At 47.1% G+C, this 27,539-nt stretch overlaps 4 protein-coding genes across 18 annotated transcripts in view; 1 reads left to right on the top strand and 3 right to left on the bottom strand.

Moving 5' to 3' along the window:
- Rnf123 (ring finger protein 123) overlaps positions 1–4,192 on the top strand; it is a 27,889-nt gene extending 23,697 nt beyond the window's left edge. For 6 of the 7 annotated variants that reach the window (XM_013070093.3, XM_004834051.4, XM_087186078.1 and 3 more), the window contains 4 exons: positions 3,192–3,334; positions 3,473–3,567; positions 3,673–3,758; positions 3,834–4,192. In XM_013070093.3, the coding sequence (XP_012925547.1) occupies positions 3,192–3,334; positions 3,473–3,567; positions 3,673–3,758; positions 3,834–3,954 (445 nt within the window). In that variant the 3' untranslated portion in view covers positions 3,955–4,192. Of the gene's footprint in view, positions 1–3,191; positions 3,335–3,472; positions 3,568–3,672; positions 3,759–3,810 lie in introns of all 7 variants that reach the window. The other variant, XM_013070099.3, reaches the window with a different exon arrangement.
- On the bottom strand, positions 115–3,198 carry Amigo3 (adhesion molecule with Ig like domain 3). The gene has a single exon (XM_004834049.4). It carries the CDS (start codon positions 2,528–2,530, stop codon positions 998–1,000), a length of 1,533 nt encoding a protein of 510 aa, XP_004834106.1. The 5' UTR covers positions 2,531–3,198; the 3' UTR covers positions 115–997.
- Gmppb (GDP-mannose pyrophosphorylase B) lies at positions 4,161–6,538 on the bottom strand. Of its 2 annotated transcripts, XM_004834048.4 has the most exons (9): positions 6,186–6,537; positions 6,003–6,083; positions 5,865–5,913; positions 5,600–5,742; positions 5,241–5,399; positions 5,076–5,154; positions 4,875–5,002; positions 4,609–4,791; positions 4,161–4,525 (listed from the first exon to the last, which is right to left on the bottom strand). In XM_004834048.4, the coding sequence occupies exons 1-9, from the start codon at positions 6,312–6,314 to the stop codon at positions 4,394–4,396; spliced, it is 1,083 nt and encodes a 360-aa protein (XP_004834105.1). In that variant the 5' UTR covers positions 6,315–6,537; the 3' UTR covers positions 4,161–4,393. The 2 variants fall into 2 exon arrangements, with proteins under 2 accessions (XP_004834105.1, XP_021118902.1); XM_021263243.2 differs by lacking the exon at positions 5,241–5,399 and having other exon boundaries at positions 6,186–6,538.
- A 317-nt stretch (positions 6,539–6,855) lies between these two features.
- Ip6k1 (inositol hexakisphosphate kinase 1) overlaps positions 6,856–27,539 on the bottom strand; it is a 56,214-nt gene continuing 35,530 nt past the window's right edge. For 7 of the 8 annotated variants that reach the window (XM_004834052.3, XM_013070118.3, XM_087186086.1 and 4 more), the window contains 4 exons: positions 17,968–18,178; positions 12,438–12,619; positions 10,549–10,724; positions 6,856–10,087 (listed from right to left, as the gene is read on the bottom strand). In XM_004834052.3, the coding sequence (XP_004834109.1) occupies positions 9,578–10,087; positions 10,549–10,724; positions 12,438–12,619; positions 17,968–18,178 (1,079 nt within the window). In that variant the 3' untranslated portion in view covers positions 6,856–9,577. Of the gene's footprint in view, positions 10,088–10,548; positions 10,725–12,437; positions 12,620–17,967; positions 18,179–23,512; positions 23,638–27,539 lie in introns of all 8 variants that reach the window. The other variant, XM_087186089.1, reaches the window with a different exon arrangement.

The following is a 27,539-nucleotide window of genomic DNA, read 5'->3' on the forward strand; positions in this document are numbered from 1 at the left end:
CAGGATAGGGTTCCCTGGCTTACAGCTGTGCCTCTGGGTGGGAGTTGGGGGCAGTGCTTTCCTGCAAGGGCCAGGGCAACACTGCTGAATTGAGCTGAGCACACAATGCGTCTGTTATCTTCAAGGGTCCAGCAATGAGCACATACTGCCTTTATTAGGAAAGTCCTTAACAGTAGGGCTAGGACAGTCATGGTGATTCCCAGCTCAGCCCCCACATTTGAGGGGCTCCCAGACCCCCTTCCCCTCCCCACTACAGTGAGATGCATACAAAGCCAGCACTGTCCCTCAGCCATTAGGGTGAGACCAGTGCCAGCCCTTAAGCTTCTGCCTTGAGAGACATCAAGTTTTGGGTGAGCCCTCCTGGATTGGCCTGCTCACCAGGCTCTTTACTTCTGTGTTGGGAGCCCTTGGGATGGGCTCTGCCTTCAGAGTGACTGCTGGATCCCTCTGGCCAGAGAGACCAGGGCCATACTGATTGGGACTCCACGCCTCCAGGGGTCTCTCGAGACTGATGGTTGAAGCTTTTAGTGAGTTGGATGCTGGTTGACAGAGGGCATTCTGTTTCATTCACCAAGGGAAGGAGGGAGGGCTTATTTTCTCCTCTGCTGCTTCCTGCCCTGGGATAGGGCATGAATCTGAGCCCTCCTCTCTTTCCCTCTGTGGGCCCATATTCCTGAATACACTTTAAATGCAAGGGGTCTTCCAGGTGGGCTTGGTCCCCAATCCTCATGGGACATTTGGGCTTAGGAGGTCCCAGGGGAAGCAGGCACTATCAGGCCCCAGGACCTTGGGGTCCTGTGCTAGGCAGCGCAGAAGGCAAACTAGGGACCCCAACTCCTCTACCAGTGAGTAGGGCCCCTGGGTTCAGGTCAAGGTCCACACAGGAACTGTGGGATCAGGTTCAGGGCTTCCCACAAGCATCCGGCAGTCCTCTGGACAGCAGTAGTGAGCAGGACAAGCAGGAGGAGGGCCGTGGGCAGGGTAGGCCCTAGGCAGCCTAGGTCATCATGAGCCCCTCTGAGCCTATGGAGCTGGCAGACTCAGAACCAGCCTTAAGTGGCAGGCCCGAAAGGTTGCAGAGATCGAAGTCCTCAGCAACTGCCAGCTGCACGCGCCCATTGAGGCCCCTCCTGCTGGGCTCTAGGAAGACCACGTGCTTGTGGACACTGGCCTTGCGGCTGGGTGCATCTGGGGGTGTAGTGCTGAGCACAGAGGACTGTACACTCAGCTCCTGGAGTGGGCTGGGTGCTTGGGGCCAGCGGCAGCCACAGCAGAGCTGGTGGTGGCAGCAGCAGCGGCAGCAGCCATGGCAGGGTGGCACAAACAGGTAGACCAGCACAAGCACCAGGCCCACAGCACAGCCCAGCAGTGTGGTGAAGCCAGTGTTGAAAGCCTCGGGCTCCAGATGTGGAAAGTGCACACTGACATTGTATTCAAGCGTCTGGTTGTGGTGCAGGCGGGGCCCAATGCCCAGGCACACAAAAATGCCTGCGTGCTGCTGCTGCACAGTGCCAATGGCTAAGCTGCCATCCGCCAGCACTGTGATGCTGCCATCACGGGATCCTGGTGCCAGGAGCAGCTCATGCTGCGGGGAGACCCAGGCGATGCTCACAGCCGGAGCACTGGTGTTGCAGTACAGCCTCAGGGACTCACCCACCTTTGCCTGTAGCTGCACTTCGGATGGCTCTAGGTCCATGGCCGGGGCTGCTGAGCAGTTCTCAAAGATTCGGCTGTGCTCGAAGAACCGCACACCAGATGAGGGTACTTTGAAGGCCAGACATTTGTACTCTCGGGCAAAATTGCACACGGCCCTCAGGCCTCTCTGGTGCCAGCGCTGCAGCAGGTGGTAGAGGTGGCAGTCACAGGGCAGCGGGTTGTTGTGCAAGTAGAGCCCGTTCTTGAGGAAGGCGGGCAGTGTGGCCAGGTGGGAGACCGAGATGAGTCCCAGCCGGTTGGAAGAGAGATCCAGAGTACGCAGGTGGGTCGTGCCCAGGCCGTGCAGGTGGTTGAAAGAGAAAGAGGTGAGTTCGTTGTAGCTCAGATAGAGGTGGCGAAGAGCTCTCAGGCCGTGGAAGGCATGCTCATCCAAGTTTGCCAGACGGTTGTTATACAGAACCAGCATCTCCAGTGTTTCCAGCCCATCAAGGTCATGGCGGCCAAGTGCCCGCAAGGCATTAGCCGACAGGTCGAGCAGCCTCAGGCCGCTGGCGTTGCTAAAGATGCCCCGACCCAGTGCATCCAGCTTGTTGTGGCTCAGGTGCAGGGCCTGCAGCCGGGAGAGGGGCGCTAGCCAGCCAGGGCGGAGGTGCCGGAGCGCGTTGTGGCTCAGATCGAGGTCTTCAGCAGCTGCAGGTAATGTGGCCGGAACGTCCTGCAACCCGAGGCCTGCACAGCTCAGCAGATCGGCAGCGCAGACGCATTTGTAAGGGCAGTCGTGGAGTGCAGGGGGCGGGTAGCCTCTAGAATCCGGGGTGCCTAACCCGAAGCACAGCATGCACAGCAGTGCACCCGGCAGCACCAGCCAGGTCATGGCAGCGACTCAGGGATGGGATAGGGCTGCTCTGCAGGTCGCAGCTCTGGGACTCACCCCCTTCTGCTCGGGCTCAACGTACTGGTACCTGGTGGCCCATGGTAGAGGCGGCACTGTAGTAGGCCCGCCTCATACGCCTGGCATCTGCTGCCGTTTGCAGATTGAGGTGGGGCCGCCCACCGCTCAGCACTCCCTTCGTTTCCCTAGCTTTCTCTAGCGCGGTCCTGGTCGGCTTCTAAATATTCTCTGGAGGTGACGGTGCAGGGGGCGGAGCCCCAGGCTCCCATTGGCTCCCGCTGCAAGGGGCAGGGCGGCTGCCTTCCCTGGAGTTAGGGCCCAGGATGGCCACCAGAGGGGGTGAGGCTGGGCCTCGGCGTCCCAGCCTGCCCTTGGCCGGTGGCCTTCAGTCTCCCCAAAGAGTAAAAGGAAAAGTCTGGAGATGTTTCTATGCTGCTGAAGCTGCTCACGTTATGTGATGTTAAACTGGTAAGTTGGCTGTGTAGGACCTCACTGGAATCCAGGATTTAAGGGTTGGCAAGCAGCAGGGAGATGGAAAGGATGAAGGGGCAATAATGTAAGGTCTGGATTGTCACACAGCTTGCTCAGAGATTACTTTCCAGCAGGCCCAAGCCTTCTCAACACTTACACCTTCCCTACCTAGGACAGAGAGAGCCACGTCAGTGCTCCTGGCTGATCCCTGCTTCCAGCTTAGATCCATATGCTATCTCCTGGGGCAGCCAGAGCCTCCAGCACCTGGTACTGCCCTGCCTGCCCCAGACCGGAAGCGCTTCTCTCTGCAGAGCTGTAAGTGGGCCCTGGGCTGGGTCAGCAAAGAGATCTGCCTGAGATCAGGGTTCTCAAGAACACCAAAGGCTGGAGATATTGAAGAGATACCAGGTTCTAGGGCCACACTCGGCCTGACACTGCCTTCCACTCACGCAGACACAGATTATATCAATGCTGAGGAGCTGGCCCAAGTGGAGCGGATGCTGGCTCATCTGACCTCTGCATCTGCTCAGGCAGCAGCTGCATCCCTGGTGAGTGGGCCCACAGCACATAGGTCCATGCCATCTGAATCTTTGTGTGTAACCAGTGTAGGTGTCATTTCCAAACCCACCCCAAGCTCCATGCTCCTCCCTTAGCCCACCAGCGAGGAGGACCTCTGCCCAATCTGCTACGCCCACCCCATCTCTGCTGTGTTCCAGCCCTGTGGTCACAAATCTTGCAAGTAAGTAGGCCCTGTGGGCTTGAGGGAGGGGCACTAGGGACACTGGGAACAGGGAGTCCTCATCTTCCATTGTAGAGCCTGCATCAACCAGCACCTGATGAACAACAAGGATTGCTTCTTCTGCAAAGCCACCGTTGTGTCTGTAGAGGACTGGGACAAGGTAGCAAATACAGGCACCACCTCCTCGGCTCCCTAGGGCTACCTAACCCATGGGCTGATCTTAGAACCTCCACCCTTGAATCCAGACCCAGGCCGAGCCCTATTTATGAGCGCCCTCTGCCCTGTCCCCCATTGCCACCCCCCCCCCCCCATGTCCAATCTCCTCCTCGCCTGCCTGTAGCCTTGTTGCTGGGAGCCCAGCCATGATCCTAATTATGCCTGTGCTTGACTTTCAGTCAGGGCCATAGTGAGCATTAAATTATTATTGCATACAACCCTGGCCACAGCCCTTCTTGAGGACATGGGGTTTTTTGGGGGTGTGTCCAGCAGGGATGCTGCCAGGTATGTCCACACAAGAAGGCAGGTGTCTACCCCTCCTCAGATAATGGCACCAAGTCCAGGGCCTTCTGATGTGTCAGGCCAGTGCTCCTCCTGCTGATGGGGAAATGAGGGCTTCACTAGCCCCAAACGGCCCCTCACATGATGATGCGAGGCTCTGGCACTGATTCACCAATTGACTTGTGGGGCAGCACAGTGGCTCCGTTGAGGTAGAGTTCGTCATTAACAATGACGTCCTCGCCCAGAACTGTTACATTCTCCATGCGCACCTGTGGGATGGGAGGCCTCATCAGTGTGGCAGATGCATTCCCTGCCTGCCCTTCTCCCTACCAGGCCCAGCCTGTAAGCTTACCCACTGGCCCACACAGCAGCGCCAGCCCACAATGCATGACTCAAGCCAAGAGTGGGAGCAGATGTGGGCATCCCGCAGCACCGTGCACCGCCGGATGCATACGCCGTCCTCTATCACCACACCAGGACCTAGGCTCACATTGGGGCCAATGCTGCAATTCTGGCCAATACGGGCACTTGGGTCCTGAGATCGAGGGATAAAATACAAGTGGGCCATTTGTCTCCCAAGATCAAGGGGATCAATGATGAGTTGGTCAAGAGCCTCACCACAAGCACGTTGCCCACAATGCCAGGGCCTGAGTATAGTCGCTCAGGCTGCTTCTGCCTCAGTGACTGCAGGAAAAGGCACATGCCAGTGAGGAAATCCTTGGGCTGTCCAATATCCATCCAAAAGCCTATAGGAAGGGATGCATCAGGGGGCTCAGCCCAGCCACAGACCACCCCCTCCCTGTGGCCTCCCTGCCTCACCCTGCAGCTCCGTGGCATATAGCTGCCCCTCCTTGGCCATAACGGGGAAGATCTCCTTCTCAATGGATGTAGGCTGCAGCTATGGGAGTGGGCAGCTTGTGAGCAGGGTCATGGCAGTGGTGGCCCAGCCCACCCCAGCCCACCCAGGAGCTATCACCCACACACCTGGATGCGCCGCAGCACTGCAGGGCTCAGGATGTATATGCCTGCGTTGATCTTATTTGACACAAATACCTGTGGCTTCTCCACAAACCGGTGAATTCGGCCTGTGTCTGCCTCATATACCACCACACCATACTTCGAAGGCTCCTCCACCTTGGTCACCTGAATACAGGACCACCTCAGGCCTAGCCATGTTTCTGAGCCTAGATACACATTGCTGTCCCAAGTCTCAGGGTCTCTGCCCCAGAAACTTAAAGACATACAGTATACTGCACAGTTCTGCATTTGTAACATAAGAAGATAGTTCAAGGTTAGGGGGTGAGGAAGGCTGGTCAGGGGGCTAGAAATGTCAAAGCCCTTACCAGGATGGAGCCTTCCTGGCCGTGGTGCCGATGGAACTGCACCATGGCTTGGAAGGGGAAATCACAGGTCACATCACTGTTGAGGACGAAGAAAGGGTCTGCAGTCTCAGTGAGCAGGTCGCGGGCTAGTGCTAGAGGCCCAGCTGGGGAAAGGGGGCAGGTCACCACCTTGCAAGGGTCCAAGTCACCAGGCCCCACACAGGCTGGGTCAAAGCCTTTTCCCGGCCCTCAACCCTTACCAAAGGACCTTCCTGTCTCCACTGACCTGTCCCCAAAGGTTCCTCTTCGTGAGACATGGAGATTCGGATTCCCAACTGGAAGGGAGAAGCCACCGCATCAGGCTCTACCTCCAGGACAGGAAGTTGAGCAGGGACCAAGGGAAAAGACTGAGTCCGTGCCTCACCCTCTGCTCCTGGGCCTTCATTTCCTTCTCCAGCACTTCAGACATGTAACTCACAGCCAGGATCACGTGATCCACGCCTGCCTGGATAGAACAACGCAGGCCGATAAACCCGTTCAGCCGGGAAGTGCTCACTTCCAATTGCTAGCCATTCCCCATCTCTGAAGGTCAGACCCCGGGACTTACCGCGGCAAGCGCCTCCACTTGGTGCAGCAGGATGGGTTTGTTGCAAAAGTCCACCAGTGGCTTCGGGATGCTCAGCGTCAGCGGCCGCAACCGTGTCCCATAACCGCCCACTAAGATCAGGGCCTTCATCGTGCCTGCGAGCCTCGGGAATGAATGCTTGCCCGCCTGGACGACCCCTGCCGCACACTTCCACCACGGCGCCTTAACCGGCGCCCCTCACCAACCAGACTGGCCAATTTCTGCTTTCAGCTTGTCCCGAGTCTGTCCTAACGCCAGAACCCAGGAAGCGACACAGGACCCAGGATGCCTGACGGGGATCGGCTGCGGATAGAGGCGTGACCACGGTGGGCCAATAGGTTGCCGTCTACGTGGCACGGCCGCCAGCGTCGAAGCGCTGGGTGCGGCGCTGAGGCAGATGTAGCCAATGAGAGCCCGAGCGCGCCAGGCTGCTATGGGAACCCGGACAGGACCCGCGGGTCAACTGCCCATTGGTAGATCCAAAGGCAGAACCGGCGGCCAGAATCAGGAAAGCCTCCCTACGCTACCTCCGTCCGCTGCCAGATAGAAGCTTCCGGCCAAGGAGGGGCCTAGGAAGTCAGGGGATTGCCAGCCGCACCAGGCCGGTCCCTCTGGAAGCTGTGCGGTGGTTTCCTCCAAAGACGCAGACAAATTTCGTTGCTAGCGGCTTTATTTTGACATACGCGACCTCAGACACAAGCAGGGTGTGCAGCGCTGGGTATACAGAAGGGTGGGCTCGGCCCGAGCACCCCCTCCCCTACACGCAAGGTCCGGAGAAAATGAAACCGCCCCGAGGCGCGGCCGCACCCACGTCTTGTAGGACGCAGACCTCGGGCGATGTGGACAGGCTTAGCCTCTAGAAGTAGTAGATTCCCAGATGCGAGGTTTTAACATTTCCCCAAGTAGCAAAGGAACCAGGTCCTTCTCAGAGTTCTCCATATTTTTCTCAATTCTTGAATCGGAACAAACATAACCAAACAGTACAGCTGCAAAGTTCAAAGCAATCTGCATCTAGGAAATGTGCACGTAGCCAGGTGTGAGCATGAGAGCAGTTGCTAGTGATCAAGCCTAGCCCTGGTCCTTGGTGGGAATCACACACCCATCGCATAGGCCCAGGGAGGGGCAGGTCCCTGGCAAATTGCAACCTAGTCCCCTTCCTCTAGAGCACCAGACGCCCCGTACCACTCCTACCCCCACCCCCACCCCCGCCAGTGTCAGCTTGCCCAGGGAAGTATTAGAGAGGCGGCCTAAACACCCCAACCCATGATCCCATTTTGCACCTTGGTCCCAATTTGGGGCTAGGAAGACGGGGCTGCCAAGGGTCTGGGCTTTGTGGCCTGGGATAGTTAGAATGGGGCAGCAATGTGTGCACACTCGCCACCAGCCTTCAGCTCTCAGGACTGGGTCTCCCACGGTGCTGAAAAGGGGCCCTCTACTGGGGCTGCAGCAGCAAGTCCCAGCCCTTCCACTCTTCTTAGTGCCAGGAGAACGCAGATCATAAATGGATTCTCAACCTTCCCTTTGGTAAGGGGCAGCGTCCACTCCCAGCATCTGGGAACTGAGGAGGCACAACACATTCCCAGGCAGCTCGAGTGGCCCCAAACCCGAACCCACTGTCTTACCCGTTACCCTGCCAGGGAAGGCTGTCTACACTAACGAAGAGTGGCGACTGCCTTCAGGGCCAAAGCCACAGACTGGTAGAGGAAAGATGGTCGTTACTGACCAGAAATAGGCAAAGCTGTGCCACCCCGGCCCCAAGGACCTATCCACCACTGGCCCCAGCCAGGGTCACAGAGCTGAGAGGTGGGCTCTATCAAGTAACCCATTTCAGAGGGAAATTAGTCCTTCAGTTACCAAGGCCTCTCAGACATAGGCTTATTTTTGAAGACAAAATAGGGACACGTCTAAAGTGACAATGACAGTGGCCCTATTCTTGGACGAGAGGGTAACCCTGGCAATGGCCAAGTGCAGAATCACCTGCTGGCCACCTGTGTTAGAGGCAGCGAGTCTCCATGCCATTAAGGGCTAGCAGCAAAAATCACTAAAACAATGAGACAGGATCACCCCTTGAGCCTTCACTGTCTGCTGTCAGTGTTGAGGGCCACACTGCAGGCCCACAAGAAAGGGCACTGGACCAGCAGAGAAACACTACCTATAATTCATTCTGGTACTTCATCTTTTTTTAAAAAAGGCAGCACCTGCTATAGAAGGGCAAAAGCTCACCTCAGAAATGAGAAAGAGAATTATTTTGCTGAGGACAGCATGAAAGAAATCAGAATATACTAACAAGCAAGGCTACACCCCAGGGGAAATATCCCCATGCAACAGGGCTGCAAGGTGGACATATGGACGAAGTGACAGACCCCAGGGTTAATCAGACAAAGCTCTCATTAGCAGAATCTGGGCACCTGCACCCAGGGTCCAATGTCCCTAAAAGCAGACAACCTTAAAGTTCTCCCTCCAGACCCAGGGCCTAGCATACCTCACAATGGGCTGCCTGCCTTGAGCTTGGCCTTGGAAAGTGCGAGACCCTGAGCGGACCACAGCCCTTGAGCCCTGAAGGATTGCCCATCCAGAGGCAACACAGCTGCCCGATCTAGAGGAGGAAGACCCCCACCCACAGCACGAGAACTCAAGTACTGTCTGGAACACCAGCCTTGAGGCCTACTGGGCCCCACAGTCATGCCCCTTCAGTGAGGCAGGAGTAACGGCCTCCTTAGGCAAGGGATCTCGGTGAGAGGCTGGCTGGGATTGTGGGCATAGTAGTAGTTCAAATGGCAATGAGTGACTGAGGAAATAGCCTGCTCCCTGCCATGAGCTAGCTTCAGCTCAGCTTCATGAACCTAGACCCATGCCAAAATCAGACCCAAGGCCCAACTATGTGCAATCAGTAGCTACTGACACTCATAGCACAAGAATGAAATGCCCCGGAGAGATGGGGACCCAAGCCTCTACTTCTGAAGAACAAGGGATGAGTGGGCATGAAGGAAACCTGTGCCAGCCCAGGGTTTCACCCCACAATTAGCAGGACCCTGCAGCCACAGATCCCAAAGGTCTAGGCAAAGAAACCAAAGTCCAAGGGTACGTGACTCTGCTGCCAAGCCCACCAGGGGCACCTCTTCCTTCCTAAGTCATCCTGGACACAGCAGTCAGAGCCATAAAGCTAAGAAGCCTGGCTGAGAGAGCATATGTTCTGCTCTCTTTCACTTTGTATATATGGATTCCAGGCTACAACTAAAAACATTTCTTTTAGTTTACACCAAAGAGAAATACAACCCTTTAAAAGTAAGTCTGTGTGTCCTCATGGCAAGTTCAGAGCAATGGTCCCTGCCTGCGGGTGGAGAGGAACGGGTACCAGGGGCCCAGAACTGGGCCTACTGGTTTTCGTCCTGCATCTGTTCCATGATGCTGATGAGATTCTCCAGGCCAAACACATAGCCTCTGTCTGGCCCATCGTGCACAGTGGGGTCATCCCGGAAGCCCTTGAAGGTGCTGTGTGCAAAGTCAATCATGCGGACATCCACTTTGGGTGGACAGGAGGGGCCCGGCTCAGGGTTCATGCCGCTGGGGCTAGTGCTGGGGCCACTGGGTGGTGCCACCTCAGTGTTCCCCATGTCCAGGTGCTTGAGACGCAGGTCAGACCAGCACTCCTTGCCATCATAGATGATAAGCAGAGAACTGGAATAGAATCGGTAGGAGGCCTGCCGCTCCAGCACAGCTTTGAGGCCTCGAAGTTTGCTCAAGATAGGCTCAAAGAGGTCACGTCGCAGGTCCAGCCCATTGTGCAGGTACTGATAGAGGGCATTGCGGAAGCCTTCAATGGAGAGCCCACGGCCATAGTACTTGTTCCTGCAGAGGTAATGGCCTGTGTCCAGCTGGTACACCTGAAATCCCAGGAAACAAGACAGGGTGAGCACCGGGGAGTCAGATGACCTCAACACTGCCTGGGCAAGCATCATCTGGAAGGCGCTGACCAAACTGAGCTTTGTTTGCTCCTCCAACTAGAGAAGAACAGGCCACGTTCACCCTGGGTTTCCCCATTATAGAACTGTAACGCCAGCACTGGGCCCATGGCAACATCTATGGTACTGTCCTCCATTCTCCTCTGACATACTTGTCCCAGTGTTGAGACTACAGGCTCTCACAGCAGCTGCATACCTGGAGCTCAGATCAAGGTCAAGAGGTAAGGACAGGAGAGCTTAGGGATGACACATGCAAGGATGTACTTTGCACCCTGTGGGAGACTCACCCTCTTGGAGGAGATTCCCGAACAGTGGGGCCAGGAGGACAAATCACCTAAAACACGCAGGTGGCAGCACCAAGGCTGGAACCAGTGGTGACTCACCTGCATGCCACAGACCCTGACCCCCAGCGTGGCAGATGTGCTCTGCTCACACTTCCTCATCTGCCTGGCAGCCTTCTCAGCTGATGCGTCGTCCCCATGCTGCCGAGTACCCATCTTCAGGTCCAGCACACAGGGGTACTTGAAATGGTGAACAACGTTCTCAAGCAGGAGGAATTCTGGGCCATGGTCAAGAAGAATGACAGCCACACTCGCTGTCAGTCCCACCCAGGAAAGCACAACAAAGGTATTCTAGAAAAAGGGGCTTTTTAGTCTAATGTAAACTGTATTAACCTCACAAACTCTCAAATGTGGGCTTCACACTTCTAGCTTATTATTTAACAAAAAATATTTGTGGCAAAACACATCACATAAAGTTTACCATTTTGGCCATTTCTAAATGTATTCAGTGGCACTGAGTATATTTAAATTGTTGTACAATCATCACCACCATCCACCTCCAGGATTTTCTTCGTCTTCCCAAACTGAAACTTGGTACCCATTAAACAGTAATTGCCAACTCCCCTCCCCAGAACCCCTGAAAAACAGACATACTACTTTCTATCTCTACAAGTTTTTCTATTTAAGGGATCTCATACCAAAGGAATTGTACAGCATTTGTCCTTTTAAGCCTGGCTTATTTCACTTAGAGAAATGTTTTCAAGGTTAATCCATGTATGCCACGTATCAATTTCATTCTTTTTTTTTGGTACCAGGAATCAAACTCCAGTCCTTCCACTTATAAGGCAGGTGGAGGAACCACTGAGCTAAATCCCAGGCCAATTTCATTCTTTTTAATGGGCATATAATTTTCCATTATATATACATAGAACACATCAATTCATTTTATTTATTTATTGTTTTTTTTGGTACCGGGGATCGAACTCAGGACCTTGCGCTTGGAGGCAGGCGCTGGAACCACTGAGCTAAATCCCTGGCCCCACTGATTCATTAAAAAAAAAAAAAAACTTTAGATCTACCTTGCAGACAATAAAGATTTGGTAGACCTGAACACATCACAGTCACCATCAGTAAACCAAGGCCCTACTCAAGCCAGCACCTCATCCAGGCCTAATAAGGAAGATGTCTTTGCAACATTACTACCAAATCCAGGAATTCAGATTCTAACATTCCCCACAGGAAATTTTAGAAAACACTGGATTGCAGCATCTGCCTGGGGCTGGGGATATATATCTCAGTGCCTGGGAAGCATAAGGCCCTAGGTTCAATCTACCCAAAAAGAAAATCTATCTTGTAATTTTCTCACTAAATTTCTATCAGTTGACTTTTATAAACATCCCACAGCACTGTTCTAGACTGTCAATTTTAGGGGTTTTTTGGTACTGGGGATCGAACTCAGGACCTTGCATTTGTGAGGCAGGTGCTGTGCCACTGAGCTAAATCCCTGGCCCCTTGTTTTTGGTTTTTGCAATAGGCAATGTAGCCCAGGATGGCCTCAAACTCTCGGTGATCCTCCTGCCTCAGCATCCCGAATGCTGGGATTACATGTATGTGCCAAAATGTCTGGCTCTACTATCAAAAAAATTTTTTTTGTTGTTTTTTTGAGACAGGGTCTCCCTTTATAGTTCAGGCTGGCCTTGAACTCACTACGTAGCCCCAGCTGGCCTTGAACTTGTGGCAATCCTCCTGCCTCAGCCTCTAGAGTGCTGGGGTTACAAGTGTGTGCCATGACACCCAGCTCTACTATCAAATTTTAAGCTTCTGCCTTACCATGTTCAAAAGGAGAAAAAAACACGTTAATGGATGCAAAAGAAGGAAGAGGAATCTATGAAAAAAGGAGATGAAAACCAAGAGGGATCCCTGGACAGAGAAGGATCTCAGGTCTGGAGGGAATCCCAGGAGACAGTGCTGAAGGAGGGAGATAAGGATACTGTAGAGCTTTCGGTCCTTGGACTCAGAGCGCATGCGGCTCAGCTGCTGCTTGTGACAGCGCAGGCTCCAGGGGTTATGGCTGATCTTCTCAGAACTCAGACCGCTATTGCCATCTAGCATCTGGAAAGGGACATCTGAGTGGCTATGAAGCTCCACCTTCAGACTCTTTGCCTCCTGGGAGCTAAGAAGGAAGAACACACACATCAGTAAGGGACTCAGGCAAGTCATCCTTCCTGGGTCAGGCCTCATCTGGCACCCACAGACTCTGCTGACAGATGGCACAGAGGCCCCAGAAATGTGAGCCAATGAAAGTGAGCAAACGGCGCGAGTAGTGCTCTTCCTGTGTCTTGGAAAACTGGCTGGAAAATAATTGTGATAAATTACATGATGAAAATATTACAGTAAGTCCCTGATTTATGAACATTCAAGTTACAAACTTTCACAGATTCGAACAGACCTCACATTATGAACATTCGTAGATGCAAACAAATCGTGGAAGTAAATCACATGTCTGCCAGACATCATCAGAGTTGTGCTGCCGTGGGTTTACTGAACAGTGTGATAGTGTAGAGCAGTACAGTGCTCAGTCAGAGCCCAGGACGTCTGGAAGCAAGAGGAAAAGCAGTGGTGCTGTGGAGGGGACTGCTAGGAAGTGCAAATCAATAATAATGGAAACAAAAGTGAAAATAATTGAGAGATTGGACAGAGGTGAAAAGATGGTACTGCATCACCATTTTAAGGTAACTGTGAAAGTAAAAAGTTTATTTACAGTATTTGTTTGGTTTTTTTATGCTTCATCTTGTACATCTGTGTCAAAGGTGTGTAAGACTCACTTTGTTGGACTTACAAACAAATCCAACTTACATTCTCCTGGAACAGAAATCGTTCTTAAGTTGGGGACTTACTATACTGCACATTAACTAGGATGGCTAGTATCAAAAGAATAGAACTGGAACAGTGTTGCGCAGGAAATGAAGAAGCTGGAACCCTTCTTCCTACATTGCTGGCAGGAAGGTAAAATGGTGCCGCCTCTGTGAAAGTCTGATATTCCTTACAACCGTCAACAGAGGTTGGGTGCACTGGTGGATGCCTGTAGCTACTCTCAAGGGTAAGGCAGGAGAATCACTTGAGCTCAAGATTTGGAGGCCAGCCTTGGCAATATAGTGAGATCTATACCTCCCCTCAAAAAAGTGAAACATATTTTACACTTAGATATATACAAAAGAAAAGAAGAAGCTGGGTATGGTGGTGCATGCTTGTAATCTTAGCCCTTTGGGGAGGCTGAGGCAGGAGGATCACAAGTTTGAGCACAAGCTGGGCAACTTAGTACTAGTGAGACCCTGTCTCAAAATAAAAAAATTAAAAAAGGGTTTGGAAATGTAGTTTAGTGTGAAGGCCCTAAGTTTAATCACTAGTACTAAAAAAAAAATTAAATTTGTTATTTTATCATAGGAAAATTTTATGACAATAAAAATAACACAAAACATGATGAAGGTGCAGTGTCACACTAAACAAACATGGAAAACACAGGCTGCCACTATCAAGGACATGGGTAACTGTCCTACCTTCATCTAGAACACCTGAAGAGCTTATTTAGTAAGATTTTAAAAAGCATATGTTGACATTAGGTTGATGTTTTCCTATCTTTGCATCAGGTCTGGTAGGAGGAAAATACCATAGAAAAAAAGCCAGACGATCTATCCTGAGCAGATCAGCGGGCTCCCAAGATACTTATGTTTCTCAGGGTTAGGCTTATGCCTATGGAAAGTATGAACCCATTTAAGTGAGAGAATTTTATTTTTATTTATTTATTTATTTATTTGGTACCGGGGATCAAATGTGGGTCCTTGCACTTGCGTGGCAGGCACCAGAAGCACTGAGCTAAATCCCCAGACCAAGAGAATTTTATTTTTAAACTAAGTCAAACCACAAAGGAGTTTTGGCAGGAAGGTGACTCTAATTAAAAACACTGAAAGAAAACAAAATAAAAACAAAAACAAAAAAAACCACCGAAAGTCTGCCACGATTTTGGTAGGTTCCAACATAAAAATCTTTGCTTAAAGTAATTGGCAATATTGTTTTTCATACTGACAAACCCAGAAAAAGAAAAGCACATCCCTGGTGATGTCACTGGTGCTCAGAAAACTGGAGAGTGAGCTGCAGCTCCCACCACAGCAATCTCAAATGCACCCTCCAAACTCCCGCCCCCAACTCCCAGCTTTCCTTCCGCTGACTGTGGGACAAGCTACAGACTCAAGCTGACCAGTGGGTGCATGTGCTCCAAGCTTCCCCTTCTCCTTTCCCTCTTCCCCCTGCCCCCAGGGCCAGGTATGGGGGAGCTCTGCGGTGCTGGCTGTGTTCCTGACAGAGATCTCATCCCTTTAGCTGGAACTAGAGAGCCACCAATGTCTAACAACATCTTCTTTTTCTTCTGGGGAGCACAGTGCTGAGGCTGTCACAGATGCCTTTCTTGAGATTCTCTTTAGAAAAAAGTGTAAAGCTGACTAGTTTGCCAAATAAATTAGTGATTTAGTTTCTGCTAAGTGGCCAGGCAGAAACCCAGTCCCTGCAAGTAGGAGGCACCCACAGTCCACAGCTGTGAACCTGGTCCCAAGCAGGACTTTCTATTTTAGAGACAGTCTCACTATGTAGTCCAGGCTGACCTTGAATTCACAATCCTCTTGCCTCAGCCCCTGAAGGGCTGAGATTATAGATGTGAGCCACCACATCTGGCTCCAAGAAGACCTTGATGTTAGTTAATAGTCACTGTGGCCAGGGATTTAGCTCTTTGGCACCGCACAAGGTCCTGAGTTCGATCCCTGGTACTGCCAAAAACAAAAAAAAATCACTGGCTTCTCACCAGATGACTCATGAAACAAATTCTGCACCTTTGGAGGACACAAGAAGGCCTATCTAAAGAGCTGCTGGGAGAGAATTCTCAACTACCAGCTACAAACTTGGGGACCATTCCATCTCCCACAGTCATCAGTCAAGAGGGGAGTAAAGGGGCTACACAGCATGGGCTTCTGCAGGCTAGAGCTCGCTGGCCATAGAATGTTCTGCTTACTCAGAAGTGGCTATAAAGCCCTCTCCTTGGATCAGAGATGCAATTCTGGCCACTGACTGAGGACACAGAAACAACATGGTGCACTATTAGCCAGAATTCTAGTGGTTTTTTGTGCTTCTTGGCATGAGAAAACAGTAACTGAGGAAAGTGGGAATGAATATCCTAGGCTCTGAACAGAGCTCTGAGAACTAGTGTGGACATGTGCTGGTGAACTGCTCTCATGTCAAGGATGAACTATGTATTGCTATATGTAAGAAAATTTCAAAATTCCCAGTTGTGCTTCTGGGCCCTGCTGAAGACAACTTAGGACCTCATGGAAGGTAAAAAAGTTCTGAAGAGGGCCAAGGATTTAGCTCAGTGGTGCCACCTCGTGCCTAAGTGCAAAGTCCTGAGTTCGATCCCCGGTACCAAAAACAAACAAACAAACAATGAACTTAGGACCTCACATGCTAGACATCTTCTACTGAGCCATTTCCATATTTCCCAGGTTCAATTTCTGAATCAAGTCACAGAGCGTCTTACTCATGAAACTTATATTTGAATGAAATTAAAGTTATTTAGTAGTATAATTTTTATTTCATTTTGACATAGGAAGCTCACATTAATTTTATTGTATTTCCATTCAGTGGTCTTTTAGTATATTCATTAGGATATAAAGTATCACCACTGCCTAATTTTTAGAATATTTTCTTCACCTTAAAAGCAAACCTCATCACCATTAGTAGTCACTCCTTACTGCCAACTACCCTGAGCCCTAACCACTAACAGAGCAAGCACTAAGCTGCTTTTTCTAATTATGCCTTTGCCTATTCTACTTTATCCAACAGAATCGTACAGCATGCGGTTTTTTGTATCTGGCTTCGTTCACTTAACGTTTTTGAGATTCATCTATGTTGTAGCTTCCTTTTTAGACAATAATATTCCATGGTGTGGATATGCCATATTTTGTTTATCCATTCACCAGGTGATGGACACATTCTGGCTATTAGGAATAATGCTAAGAATGTCTGCATACAAGTTTTGTGTGTATTCAATTCTCTTGGGTGCATACCTAGGAGGTAATTACTAGGTTTCATTTTTTTTTTTTAGACAGGGTCTTGCTTTGCAGTTTAGGCTATCCCTGAGTTCACTTTGTAGCCCAGGCTGGTCTCAAACTCATAGCGATCCTCCTGCCTCCACCTCCTGAGTGCTGGGATTACAGGCGTGCACCACCACACCTGGCTAACATACTATTTTTTTTAATTTCAATGTAATACAAGTAGATATTAATAAAGAAAATGTTTAAAACAGTCTTACTTCTATGAAAAAATAAAGCAAAATTTCCTAACAAATTAAAGAATAACATTAGTTAATACACTGTGTACTGTAATCTTAAAAGAATAGCCAAAATGTTAGAGTACAAGTCATAGACAAAAAAGAGTCTTACAAAAAAGAAACAGATAATAGCACAAAACTTTCTTTTCAGGGCTGGGGATGTAACTCAGTGGCATTGCACCTGCCTGGCAAGCACAAGGTCTTAAATTCAATTCTTGGTACCCAAAAACCCCCAAAAAACAAAAAAACCTTTCTTTTCAATGAACTAAGAGGACCTAGCACTATAAATGAAACAAATTAGAATATATATTGAAATAATATCGAAATATTATATTGGCATCATTCTTTTAAAGATTATTTTCCTAGTGTATGAGGAAAATCAGTTCCTAATGGAATAAATTTTAAGCACAACAAAAAGATTACTGATATCAGATTCTCAGATACTAGACACAATATCATTAGGATCCACTAGACTACATGGACTGTGATGGCTCTTAGCCTGGATATCCTATAGCAATGGTGGCAAACCTATGGTTCATATGTTATTGTGCTTTTCTTTTAAGACAAAAGATATTAATGTATGACCATGAGAGTTGTTTTTTCTAAACTAAAACCTCAGTATTCGGGTTTAATTGGAGTACTGGCATTTTGTGACAAGAACATAGATTTTGAGTTGCAGTTTGGGACATGGTCTCTAAGGTTCGCCATCACTGCCCTATAGGTTAGAAACCAACCTCCTTTTTTTGAGGGGGGGATCATGATGGGGATTGAACCTAGGCTGATAGGTTCTTGGTAAGTTGCCAGGCTGGTCTCCAACTTTCAATCCTCCTGCCTCAGTCTCCCAATTAGCTGGGATTACAGGAATATACCACCACACCCAGCCAACCTGTCTTGTATGAGACATGCTTCCACAGGGCTCAGGGAGCTTGAATCTCTCTGAACTAGTTACAGGCATACCCAGAAAGAACCATTATTGGGGTGATGTAACATACAGGGGAGGCCATATCTGCAGGGTGACCCCAAAACCCCAGCTACCCTTAACTTTGAGAACTGCTTTCCCAGGATATGTCAGGACTCTTAAAATGTTCTGGGTGCATGTGCCAGCAGGATGAGACATATACCTACACCTCTGCTCACCAATCTCTTACCTCTCAGAGGTCTCAAGGGACAAGGTAGCTTTCTCCTCCTTGTGGTCACTGCCACTGCCTGACCGATGCAGGCTCCGGCGGGAATGTTTGCGCCGAGGTTGCTCCCGTTCTGGTGTATCATCCTGTTCCATGGTCTCACTCTCCACATAAGGGTAGGCCACCAAGTTGATATAACCATCACTGTCCCCCTCAAAACAGACAGATACCACACCTGTTAAAAAAAAAAGGCGGGGGGGGAGGCAGGGTCTCACCAAGTTGCCCAGGCTGGTTTTTTTTTTTTTTGGCACTGGGGATCAAACTCAGGATCTTGTGCTTGTGAGGCAGGTATGGTGACACTGAGCTAAATCCCTGGCCCTCTTGTTGAAATTATTATGTAATAGGGCCAGGGATTTAGCTCAGTGGTTCCGCCACCTGCCTCACAAGCACAAGGTCCTGAGTTTGATCCAAGGTACCAAAAAAACGGGGGAGGGGAGAGCCAGCCCTGTCAACAAATGTCAACAAAGGCTGGGTCTATGCAGCACAAGCTGTCAGCACTTCTCTTCCACAGTACACAGGCACCAGCTGCCCTGGACCAACTGTAGACAGATACAAGAACAAAGCTAACAGACATCATCTTTCCAGAAGACAGAGAACTACTAACCCTATCCTGAGTCTGCTGTTTACCTCTGGACTTGGGAAAATCTACACTTATTTCCACTCTCTTACCTAGCCCTTTCAGCTGCAGTTACTGATTTCTGTACCACTAACATTAAGTTCTTCTCTGGTAACATCCACACTAAACATACATTAACTTATTTAACAGTGCTGCCACTTCCTATGTCCTCCTTTGGATCTGGTTTCCTTCTGTCTGATAGGGTTCCCTAAAGAGACATCAGTGTTTCTCTGTCCAAGATGATGCCCAAAATGTGTTCTGTCTACACTGAGCAAGCATCAGCCTCTCCTAACTTCTCTGTACAGAACTTCCACCCTGGCATGTCTAAAATGAATGCCTTCCTGTTTTCCCTGTCATATCCACAGAAACTGTTGTGTCCACTATTGTCCATAGTTTGTCCACTGTTGTCCACTATTGGTTATAGCTTCTTCTGGATCATTACCAAATGAGCTACAAAGGGCTGGGGATTTAGCTCAGTGGCACCGTGCCTGCCTCGCAAGCGCAAGGCAAGGTCCTGAGTTTCATCCCTGGTACCAAAAAAAAAAAAAAAAAAAAACCCAGAAATTTAAGGAAGTGGCTTAAAAAAGATAAGGCTATGTACTCTTTTTCTAACTACCATATCCTACCTTAAGTGTGTGCTGCATTCCTACTTTTACCTTTTTGGTATACATGACTGGCTCTATTTTCAACTGATCTTAGCCAAAAGGCCGAGAAGTGATTAACTGGCTCTATTTTCTATCTGAAAATTATTGAGATGCATTTATGAATGTGTCAGTATGCTAGGCCATATATATTCTTCTTTTTTGGCCCATTTTTTTCTCTAGGTGGACAGTGCTCCAATCTGAGTTCTTTTAGAAAAAAAAAAATTCCTCCAACATCAAAATGAAATGAATTCTTTCTTCCTCCTTATGTCCCATATACACTGCTTAAATTCAAGCCTTACTTTAGAGGGCTTTCTCACACATGGCTGCCTCTCCTGCAGGTTACCACCTTTGTCTTTACACAGTCTCATTCTGTTCACATCTGAATGCCCTCCAGTACCATCTACAGGGCTTCCCCTCATGCTCTGATAGCATCCTCCAGGCCTGTCACACAGCTCCCAGGCTGGCCCCTGCCCTATTGCAGCTGACCCAGGAAAGGGCCATTCTTGATATAAGCCTCTACTTTACTCCTCTTGATTTACTTGTGTGGCTGGAGTATATCTTCAAGGAATCTCCTGTAAAATGGTGTCCAAGAGGCCAATTTTCTGGGTCCTTTGTTCTGGTGACAGTTTGGCTGAAGACAGAGTTCTACACTGTCTGCAATTTACTTGTACTTCTGCCTTTCCAGCCTGAATGCCTCTGCACTGTTCTACTGCCTGAAAGATCCTGACAAGAGTGGAACACATAGACCTAGGCTTGGATCTTTGGGAAAAGTCAGGGCTTGATCATCATGCACAATGCCACTAGCTACAGTTTCTTCAGGAGAAGGACATTTCTATTCGTAGTTTGCTGAAATTTTTGGTGGCTCTTGTTTTATCAAGAAATGTCAAACCAGTAATGATGGCGCACACCTGTAATCCTAGCACTTGGGAGGCTGAGGCAAGAGGATCACTGTGAGTTCAAGGCCAGCCTGGGCTACACAGTGAGTTCAGGGCCAGCCTGAACTATAAAGGGAGACCCTGTCTCAAACAAAACAAAACCAAAAAACCGAAAGAATGAATGTCAAATGTTTTTTATTTTTTTGAGACAGGGTCTTGGTATGTACTTCAGGCTGGCCTTGAACTGACCATGTAGCCCAGGCTGGCCTCAAAGTCACAGCAATCCTCCTGCCTCAGCCTCCTGAGTGCCAGGATTACAGACTTTTGCCACCATGCCTGGCTTTCAAATGCTTTCTCTTTTTTTGAGACAGAGTCTCACTATATAGTTCTGGCTGGCCTTGAACTCACTACGTAGCCCAGGATGGCCTTGAACTCTCAGCAATCCTCCTGACTCGGCTTCTTCAGTGCTGGGACTACAAGCATGTACCAACACACCCAGCTTCAAATGCCTTCTGTACTAAAATGATTGCATGGATTTTTAAAAAAACTGTTAACATGGCAAATTATACTGACGGACTTTTTCTTTTCCTTTGTTTTTCTGAGACAGAGTCTTGCTTATGTAGTTCAGATCAGCCTATAATACCCAATTCTCCTGCCTCAGCCTCCAGGTGTGAGCCTGGCTCACTGATTTGACTTTTGAATGTTATATCAAACTTGCATTACTAGGTGGGAGTAGTGGCACATGCCTATAATCCACAGCACTCTGGGAGACTGGGAGACAAATGAATCCCAGCTTGGCAACTCAGCAAGGCCATGACTAAAAATAAAAAAGGGTTGAGGAGCCAGGGATTTAGCTCAGTGGTGCCACTGCCTGCCTTGAAAGTGCAAGGTCCTGAGTTCGAGCCCCAGTACCAAAATAAATAAATAAGTAAAATAAATAAAAAAGGTTGAGGGTATATTGTGGAGGCCCTGAGATCAATCCTCAGTACTGCAAAGAAACAAACACAGACACTTACATCACTCAGATACACCCCACTTGGTCATGATGTACAGAATTATCCATTTAATAGATCCTTGGATTCAAGCCAGGTGTAGTGGTGCACACCTGTAATCTCAGCACTTGGGAGGCTGAGGCAGGAGGATAGCTCTGAGTTTGAGGCCAGCCTGAGCTGCCTAGTGAGTTCAAGGCCAACCTGCATGCTGTTATGGATTGGATCTATATGCTCCCCCAAAGCCTCATTCTGTCACAGGTGGGTAAATCTAGGACTAAGGGTGCGTGATTACTAAACCACTACACAAGTGACTGGTTTCACACCGCCCTAATCCCGGTAGTCTGAATAAGATAAGCAGAGCAGAAAGACACTGTTAAGGTCTTCTTGTTGCTTTTGCTGTTTCCTACCGCCATGAACTGTTTCGCCTCTGCAATGCCCCTCCGTCATGTGCCACTCTGCCTTGGAACCAGCTGATTATGGACTGAAACCTCTACATACTGTGAGCTAAATAAACCCCTTCCCCTCTAACTTTGGGTGTAGGGTATTTTGACTCAGCAGAGAGAAAAGTAATTAACACGCCTGCATAAATATATCCATCCTTGGAATTCAATCTGCTACAATTTTGTTCATAGTTGTTACCTCTAAGTTCATAAGGGATATTTTATTTTCTTATAATGGGCTCATAGAATGATTTGGAAGTATTCCTCTTTCAAAATTTTAGAATAACTACTGTAGAACTGGTAGTATTTCTTTCTTGGATATTTGGGAGAATTCATCAATGAAGGCATCTGGGCCTAAAGTTTTCCTTGTGGAAATGTTTTAAACTCTAGTTCCAATTTGTTTAATAGATAACGCTATTCAGATTACCCATTTCTTCATTTAAAAATTTTTAATTACATGTTTATAGTACATAATGATTACATTCATTGTGGGAAATTGGTACATAATATATCTCAGTTCTTTTCACTTTCCGTTCCCCTCTCCCTCTTACCTTTTTTTTTTTTTTTTGGCACCTGGGATCAAATTCAGGACCTTGCACTTGTGAGGCAGGCATGGTGCTTTTTAAGGTTTTTTTGAGGTGGAGTCTTGCTATATTGTTCAGACTGGCCTTGAACTCACTATGTAGCCCAGGCTGGCCTCAAACGTGCAGTAATTCTCTTGCTTCAGCCTCCTAAATGCTGGGATCATAGGTGTGCACCACCATGCCTGGCCCATTTCTTCTTGAGTAAGTTTTGGTAGTTAATGTTTTTCAAGAATTTTGTTGCCTGGCATGATAGTCCATGCCTGTAATCTCAGCAGGAGTATTTCTTTTTTCTTTTGGCACCGGGGATCAAACTCGGGTCCTCACACTTTCAAGGCAGGCGATGGAACCACTGAGCTAAATTCCCGGCCCTCAGCAGGAGTATTTCAATGAGGCTAGCCTGGGCAATTTAGCAAGACCTTGTTTCAAAAATTTTTAAAAAAGGATGGCTGGGGATTTAGCTCAGTGGTCCCGCTGCCTGCCTTGCAAGTACAAGGTCCCGAGTTCAATCCCTGGTACAAAAAAAAAAGGGAGCTGGAGATATTCCTCAGTGGTAGAATGCTTGTTAGTATTAGCATGCTCAAGGTCCTGGGTTCAGTTTGCAGTACTAAAAAAAGTAATTTGTGGGGCCAGGGATTTAGCTCAGTGGTTTCCCGCCGCCTGCCTCGCAAGCAGAGGGACCTAAGTTCGATCCCCGGTAGCCCCCCCCGCCAAAAAGTAATTTGTCAATTTCATCTGAGTTGTAAAATAATTACTGGACTAAAGCTCTTTAGAACATTTCTTTATCTGTTAACTATCAGTAGGCCGTAGTGATGACACCTCTCAGTATTCCTGTGATTAGAAGTTTTGTCTTCTTTTGACAGATCAGTTTATCAATGCCACTGCTCTTCTCAAAGAATAAGCCTTTGATATTGTTTTTTTTGGTTCTTTTTGGTACTAGGGATTAAATTCAGGACCTCACACTTGCCAGGAAGGTGCTGTGCTCCTGAGCTAAATCCCCCTTCGTGGTTATTTTTCTTTATCTCTACCTATTTTTCTATTAAATTATTTGTCTTTTCTTACTGACTTGCACAAGTTATATTTATGTATACAGAAACGCATATTATATAGTTTGTTTTATTCTCATATATTATGTGAACTAATCCTTTGTCAGTTATACATATGTTCTAAATATCTTTATGTCTCCATTTGCTTTTTTTTCAGTAGCGGGTACTGAACTCAGGACCTTGGACTTACAAGGCAGGTGCTGTGCCACTAAGCTAAATCCCTGGTTCCATTTGCTTTAAAGGTATATTTCACTGGGCACAAGTTTTTAATTTCATATAATCAAACATACTCCCTCTGGACATGGTGGCTCATACCTATAATCCCAGCACTCGGGAGCCTGACACAGGAAGATCACAAGTACAAGCCCAGCCTGGATGACTTAATGAGACTCTGTCGCCAAGTAAAATTTTTAAAAGGGCCCTGGGTTCAATCTCCAGTGCTGCAAAACAAAACAAAACAAACATCATTCTCTCCCTTTAGTGCTCTTCATGTTGGCAGGCCATCTAATGCTGTAATAGAAACTTTCAATGTGTTCTGCAAGCACATGCTGCTGAGCACCTCAACATATCCTAGCAGACCCTGAGCACCATATCTGATTAGAGGAGAAATGCTGCAAGTAAGGCAGAAAGATGCCTTTCCAAGAATCAGCAAGATTTGGTCATTAAGTCATGTAGTCTTTTAAGTAAGAAAATAATTTTTTGTCCTGTTTGTGTGTATGTATATTAGGGAGCAAACCCAGAGCCTCAAATATTAAGTACGTAGTCTACTACTGAATTATACCCCCAGCTATAGGAAAATGAAAATGGCTGGTCTTTTAATTCATCTGATATAGCCCCTAATTTTCTTGGCATATGTCAAATAAATACAGGTTAAGCTAGGCATGGTGGCCCATGCCTATAATTCCAGCACACTGGTAGGCTGACGCAGAGGATCCTAAGTTTGGACCAGCCTGGGCAATTCAGTGACTCAGTAAGATCCTGGCTCAAAATTAAAAATAAAAGAGTGGTTTGGGTTTTGTAGTTCAGCACAAAGTTCCCAATACCATACACTGTAATTCTTTTCTTTTGTTGAGAAAAGAAATGTCCATTTCCATTCTAATAACCTGAAACAAGTATGGTATACTCATTTTACCTTTGAGGAAACTGAAATTAAGATGTTCAGGTCACACAGTCAGGAAGTGTAAGCACTGCTTTGTCATGATGGTTTTTTGTTTTTGTTTTTTTTCAGACAGGGTCTCGCTAAGTAACTTAAGCTGGTATCCTGCCTCAGCCTTTCAAGTGCTGGAATTATAAGCATGTGCCACCATGCCTGCTCCAAATTGTAGTTTTTAAAATATATAACATAAAATTTACTATTTAAACCATTTTGAATTCAGTGGGCATTAAAAACATTCATAATATTATAAAAGCATCACAATTATCTATTCCCAGAATGTTTTCATCATCTCTAACAGAAATTCTGCACCCGTTAAGTAGGAACTCTTCATTTCTCCTCCCTCTGAGCCCTGGAATTCTTGTCTATTTTCAGTCTCTATTGGAAATATTTCATATAGCTAGAATAACATTTTTGTCCTTTTATGTCTGGCTTACTTCACTTAGCAAACTGTCTTTGAGGTTCATCCATGTGGCAGCATGTTTCAGAACTTCATTTTTTTTCAGCTGGTTAATATTCTGCTGCTGTTCAACTAATGATGTACATCTGCGTTGTTTCCACCTTTGTTTTTTGGTACCGGGGACTGAACTTGGGTCCTTGTGCTTGTGCAGCAGGTGGCGAAAGCAGAGCTGAATCCCTGGCCCTTTTCCCTTTTTAACACTGTGCAGACACTGGCTTCTCAGATGGAGCCTCACATATGTCTGGCTATCCACATAGGAACAGGACTGCTGGATCCTGCACTAGAGCTCTGCACTCACCTCCCTGAGGAAGTGCCAAAATTTCCCACAGAGGCTACACCACGTTACATATACATATATAGATATCTATATATCTATATATCGATATATAGATATCGATATATAGATATCTATATATCGATATATATATATGTATTTTTGGTGTGCTAGGAATCGAACCCACGGCCTCACATATGCTAGGCCAATGCTCTACCGGTGAGCCATGCCCCTGCCCTCATGTTATGTTCTCATACCCCATTACATTTTTCTTACTTGTGATATTCCTATTTCTCTATATACTTGCCAATACTTGTTATTTTCTGGGGGGTTTTTTCTTTAATTTATTGTGATTTTTAAAATTATTACTGTTTTGTGTTTTTTTGAGAGTCTCACTATGTAGCTCAGACTAGCCTTCAATTCACTATGTAGACCAGGTTGGTCTTGAACTTGCAGCGATTCTCCTGTCTCAGCCTCCCAAGTGCTAAGATTATAGGTATGCACCACCATGCCCAGCTGTGATTTATTTATTAGTAGTACAAGTTTGTAATACATACTGGATATATACACAATGGATACATTCACTGTGGGGACTCAGTACATATCACATCTTACTTTTTTATTTCTCCTTCCTTCCCGCCCCTTTCCTCTCCCTTCATCTCTAGTGTTTTGGTTGGTTTTGATAAACACACACACACACACACACACACACACACACACACACACACACACACAGGACTAAATCCAGGGCCTCTGAACTCACTATGTAGTCCAGGCTGGCCTCAAACTCCCAGCAATCTTCCTGTCTCAGCTTACTGAGTGCTAGGGTTACACACATGTGCTACCATGCACAGCTATTTTTTAAAATTTTTATTAGTATATGTCTGTAGTACATATTGATTACATTCATGGTGGGGAATTGGTACATGTATGTAATACATCTTAATTATTTTTCCATCCCATTCCCTTCTCCTCCTTTCCCTCTCCACTTCCTCTATCTCTTGGTCTCCCTTCCATTTGTGAAAGATCTATCTCCCTGTTTCCTATTATCTATCTTTTGTTTTGTTCTTTAAATTATTTATACTTTGGGTTTCTCATATAAGTTCAACCATGTAATATTTAAGCTTGTGTGTCTGATTTATTTCACTTAACACGACTGTCTCAGGATGCATTCATTTTCTTACAAATGACTCAAATCAATCCTTCTTTATGACAGAATAGTACATTTTATATAAATACCATATTTTATCTATTCATCTGTTGATAAGACTTACAGGCTGCTTCCAAGATTTAGCTATTATTATGACTAATGCTGCTATAAACATGGGTATGTATGTAACACTGTAATATGATGTCTTTAACTCTTTGGAAAGATTCTATTTTGTTATTTTGAACAGTCTCACTAAATCACCCACGTGGGACCTGAACCTGAGATCCTTCTGATTCAGCCTCCCAAGTACACCACAGCAACCAGCTTTATTTGCATTTAATTAATGGCTAATGGTGTTGACAAGTTGTTGGCTATTTGTATGTACATCTTCTCTAGGAAAATGTCTATTCAAGATCTCTGTGCAGTTTTGAACTGAGTGATTTCTTTTTACAGCTTTAGAAACAATGAATATGAAAAAATAAATATTCTAAGGCTGCAAGACAAGAGAGATACCAACACAACTGTCTTTTCTATGTAATTAAAATACAACAGTTGTAAATGCTTTATAAATGTAGCTCCAGCCACCTACCTGTCCATACTCAACACATCCATGACCAAACATGGTCATAAACATGCCAAAACCAAAAAGAAAACGACAGTCTCTGTTAACCCATGGAGTCCTTCTGTGCCAAGAAAAAAATACGTTAAAGAAATGTTAAGCCCTGGCTCTGGGTTACTGTTCTCTAAATCTCAGCTACCAGAACCTCAAAGAGTCATCCGTGAAGAGCTGGCAGGATCTGTCATTGGTTCCAATCCCCCCACCTGCCCCGCTGAGACAAGAAATAGAAGTATTAAAGGATGTAACAGATCTTCAGGATAGACTTGATTTTCTTTGTTCAGGATACACTTTCATTGGGGAAGAATTAATAAACTTTCTCAAAAGTATAATTCAAACAGGGCATGGTGGTGCATGTCTGTAATCCCAGCGCTCAGGAAGCTGAGGCAGAAGGATCACCATGAATTTGAGGCCAGCCTGAGCTACATAGTGAATTCAAGACTAGCCTGAACTACACAGCAAGAGCCTGTCTCAAAAAACCCAAGAAGACAAATAAATAAATAAATAAATAAATAAATAAATAAATACCTAATTCAATAAAACTAAAATTAATCTCTGCTTTTTAAGTCAAATGAAGCTTTAGTCAATTCAAAGACACTAGAAAAAAAGTAGAAGATATTAGTGGTAAAATTAATGTATTTCAAAGGCCTACTGCATAGTTTTACCTTTTTAAAAATAAAAATTAAAGG

This window comes from Heterocephalus glaber, unplaced genomic scaffold, assembly GCF_053883595.1.
Source record: "Heterocephalus glaber isolate CG9 unplaced genomic scaffold, H.glaber_assembly_v1.0 deba00001504, whole genome shotgun sequence".
Taxonomy (NCBI): domain Eukaryota; kingdom Metazoa; phylum Chordata; class Mammalia; order Rodentia; family Bathyergidae; genus Heterocephalus; species Heterocephalus glaber.

Bases quoted from the DNA above. Each gene is read 5' to 3' on its own strand.
- Amigo3 (XM_004834049.4), bottom strand. From the start codon at position 2,530: ATGACCTGGCTGGTGCTGCCGGGTGCACTGCTGTGCATGCTGTGCTTC.
- Gmppb (XM_004834048.4), bottom strand. From the start codon at position 6,314: ATGAAGGCCCTGATCTTAGTGGGCGGTTATGGGACACGGTTGCGGCCG. The intron at 5,400-5,599 runs GTAAGGGCTTTG...TCCTGTATTCAG, and splicing joins GCCAGGAAGGCTCCATCCTG to GTGACCAAGGTGGAGGAGCC. The intron at 4,526-4,608 runs GTAAGCTTACAG...CCCATCCCACAG, and splicing joins GCTGCTGTGTGGGCCAGTGG to GTGCGCATGGAGAATGTAAC.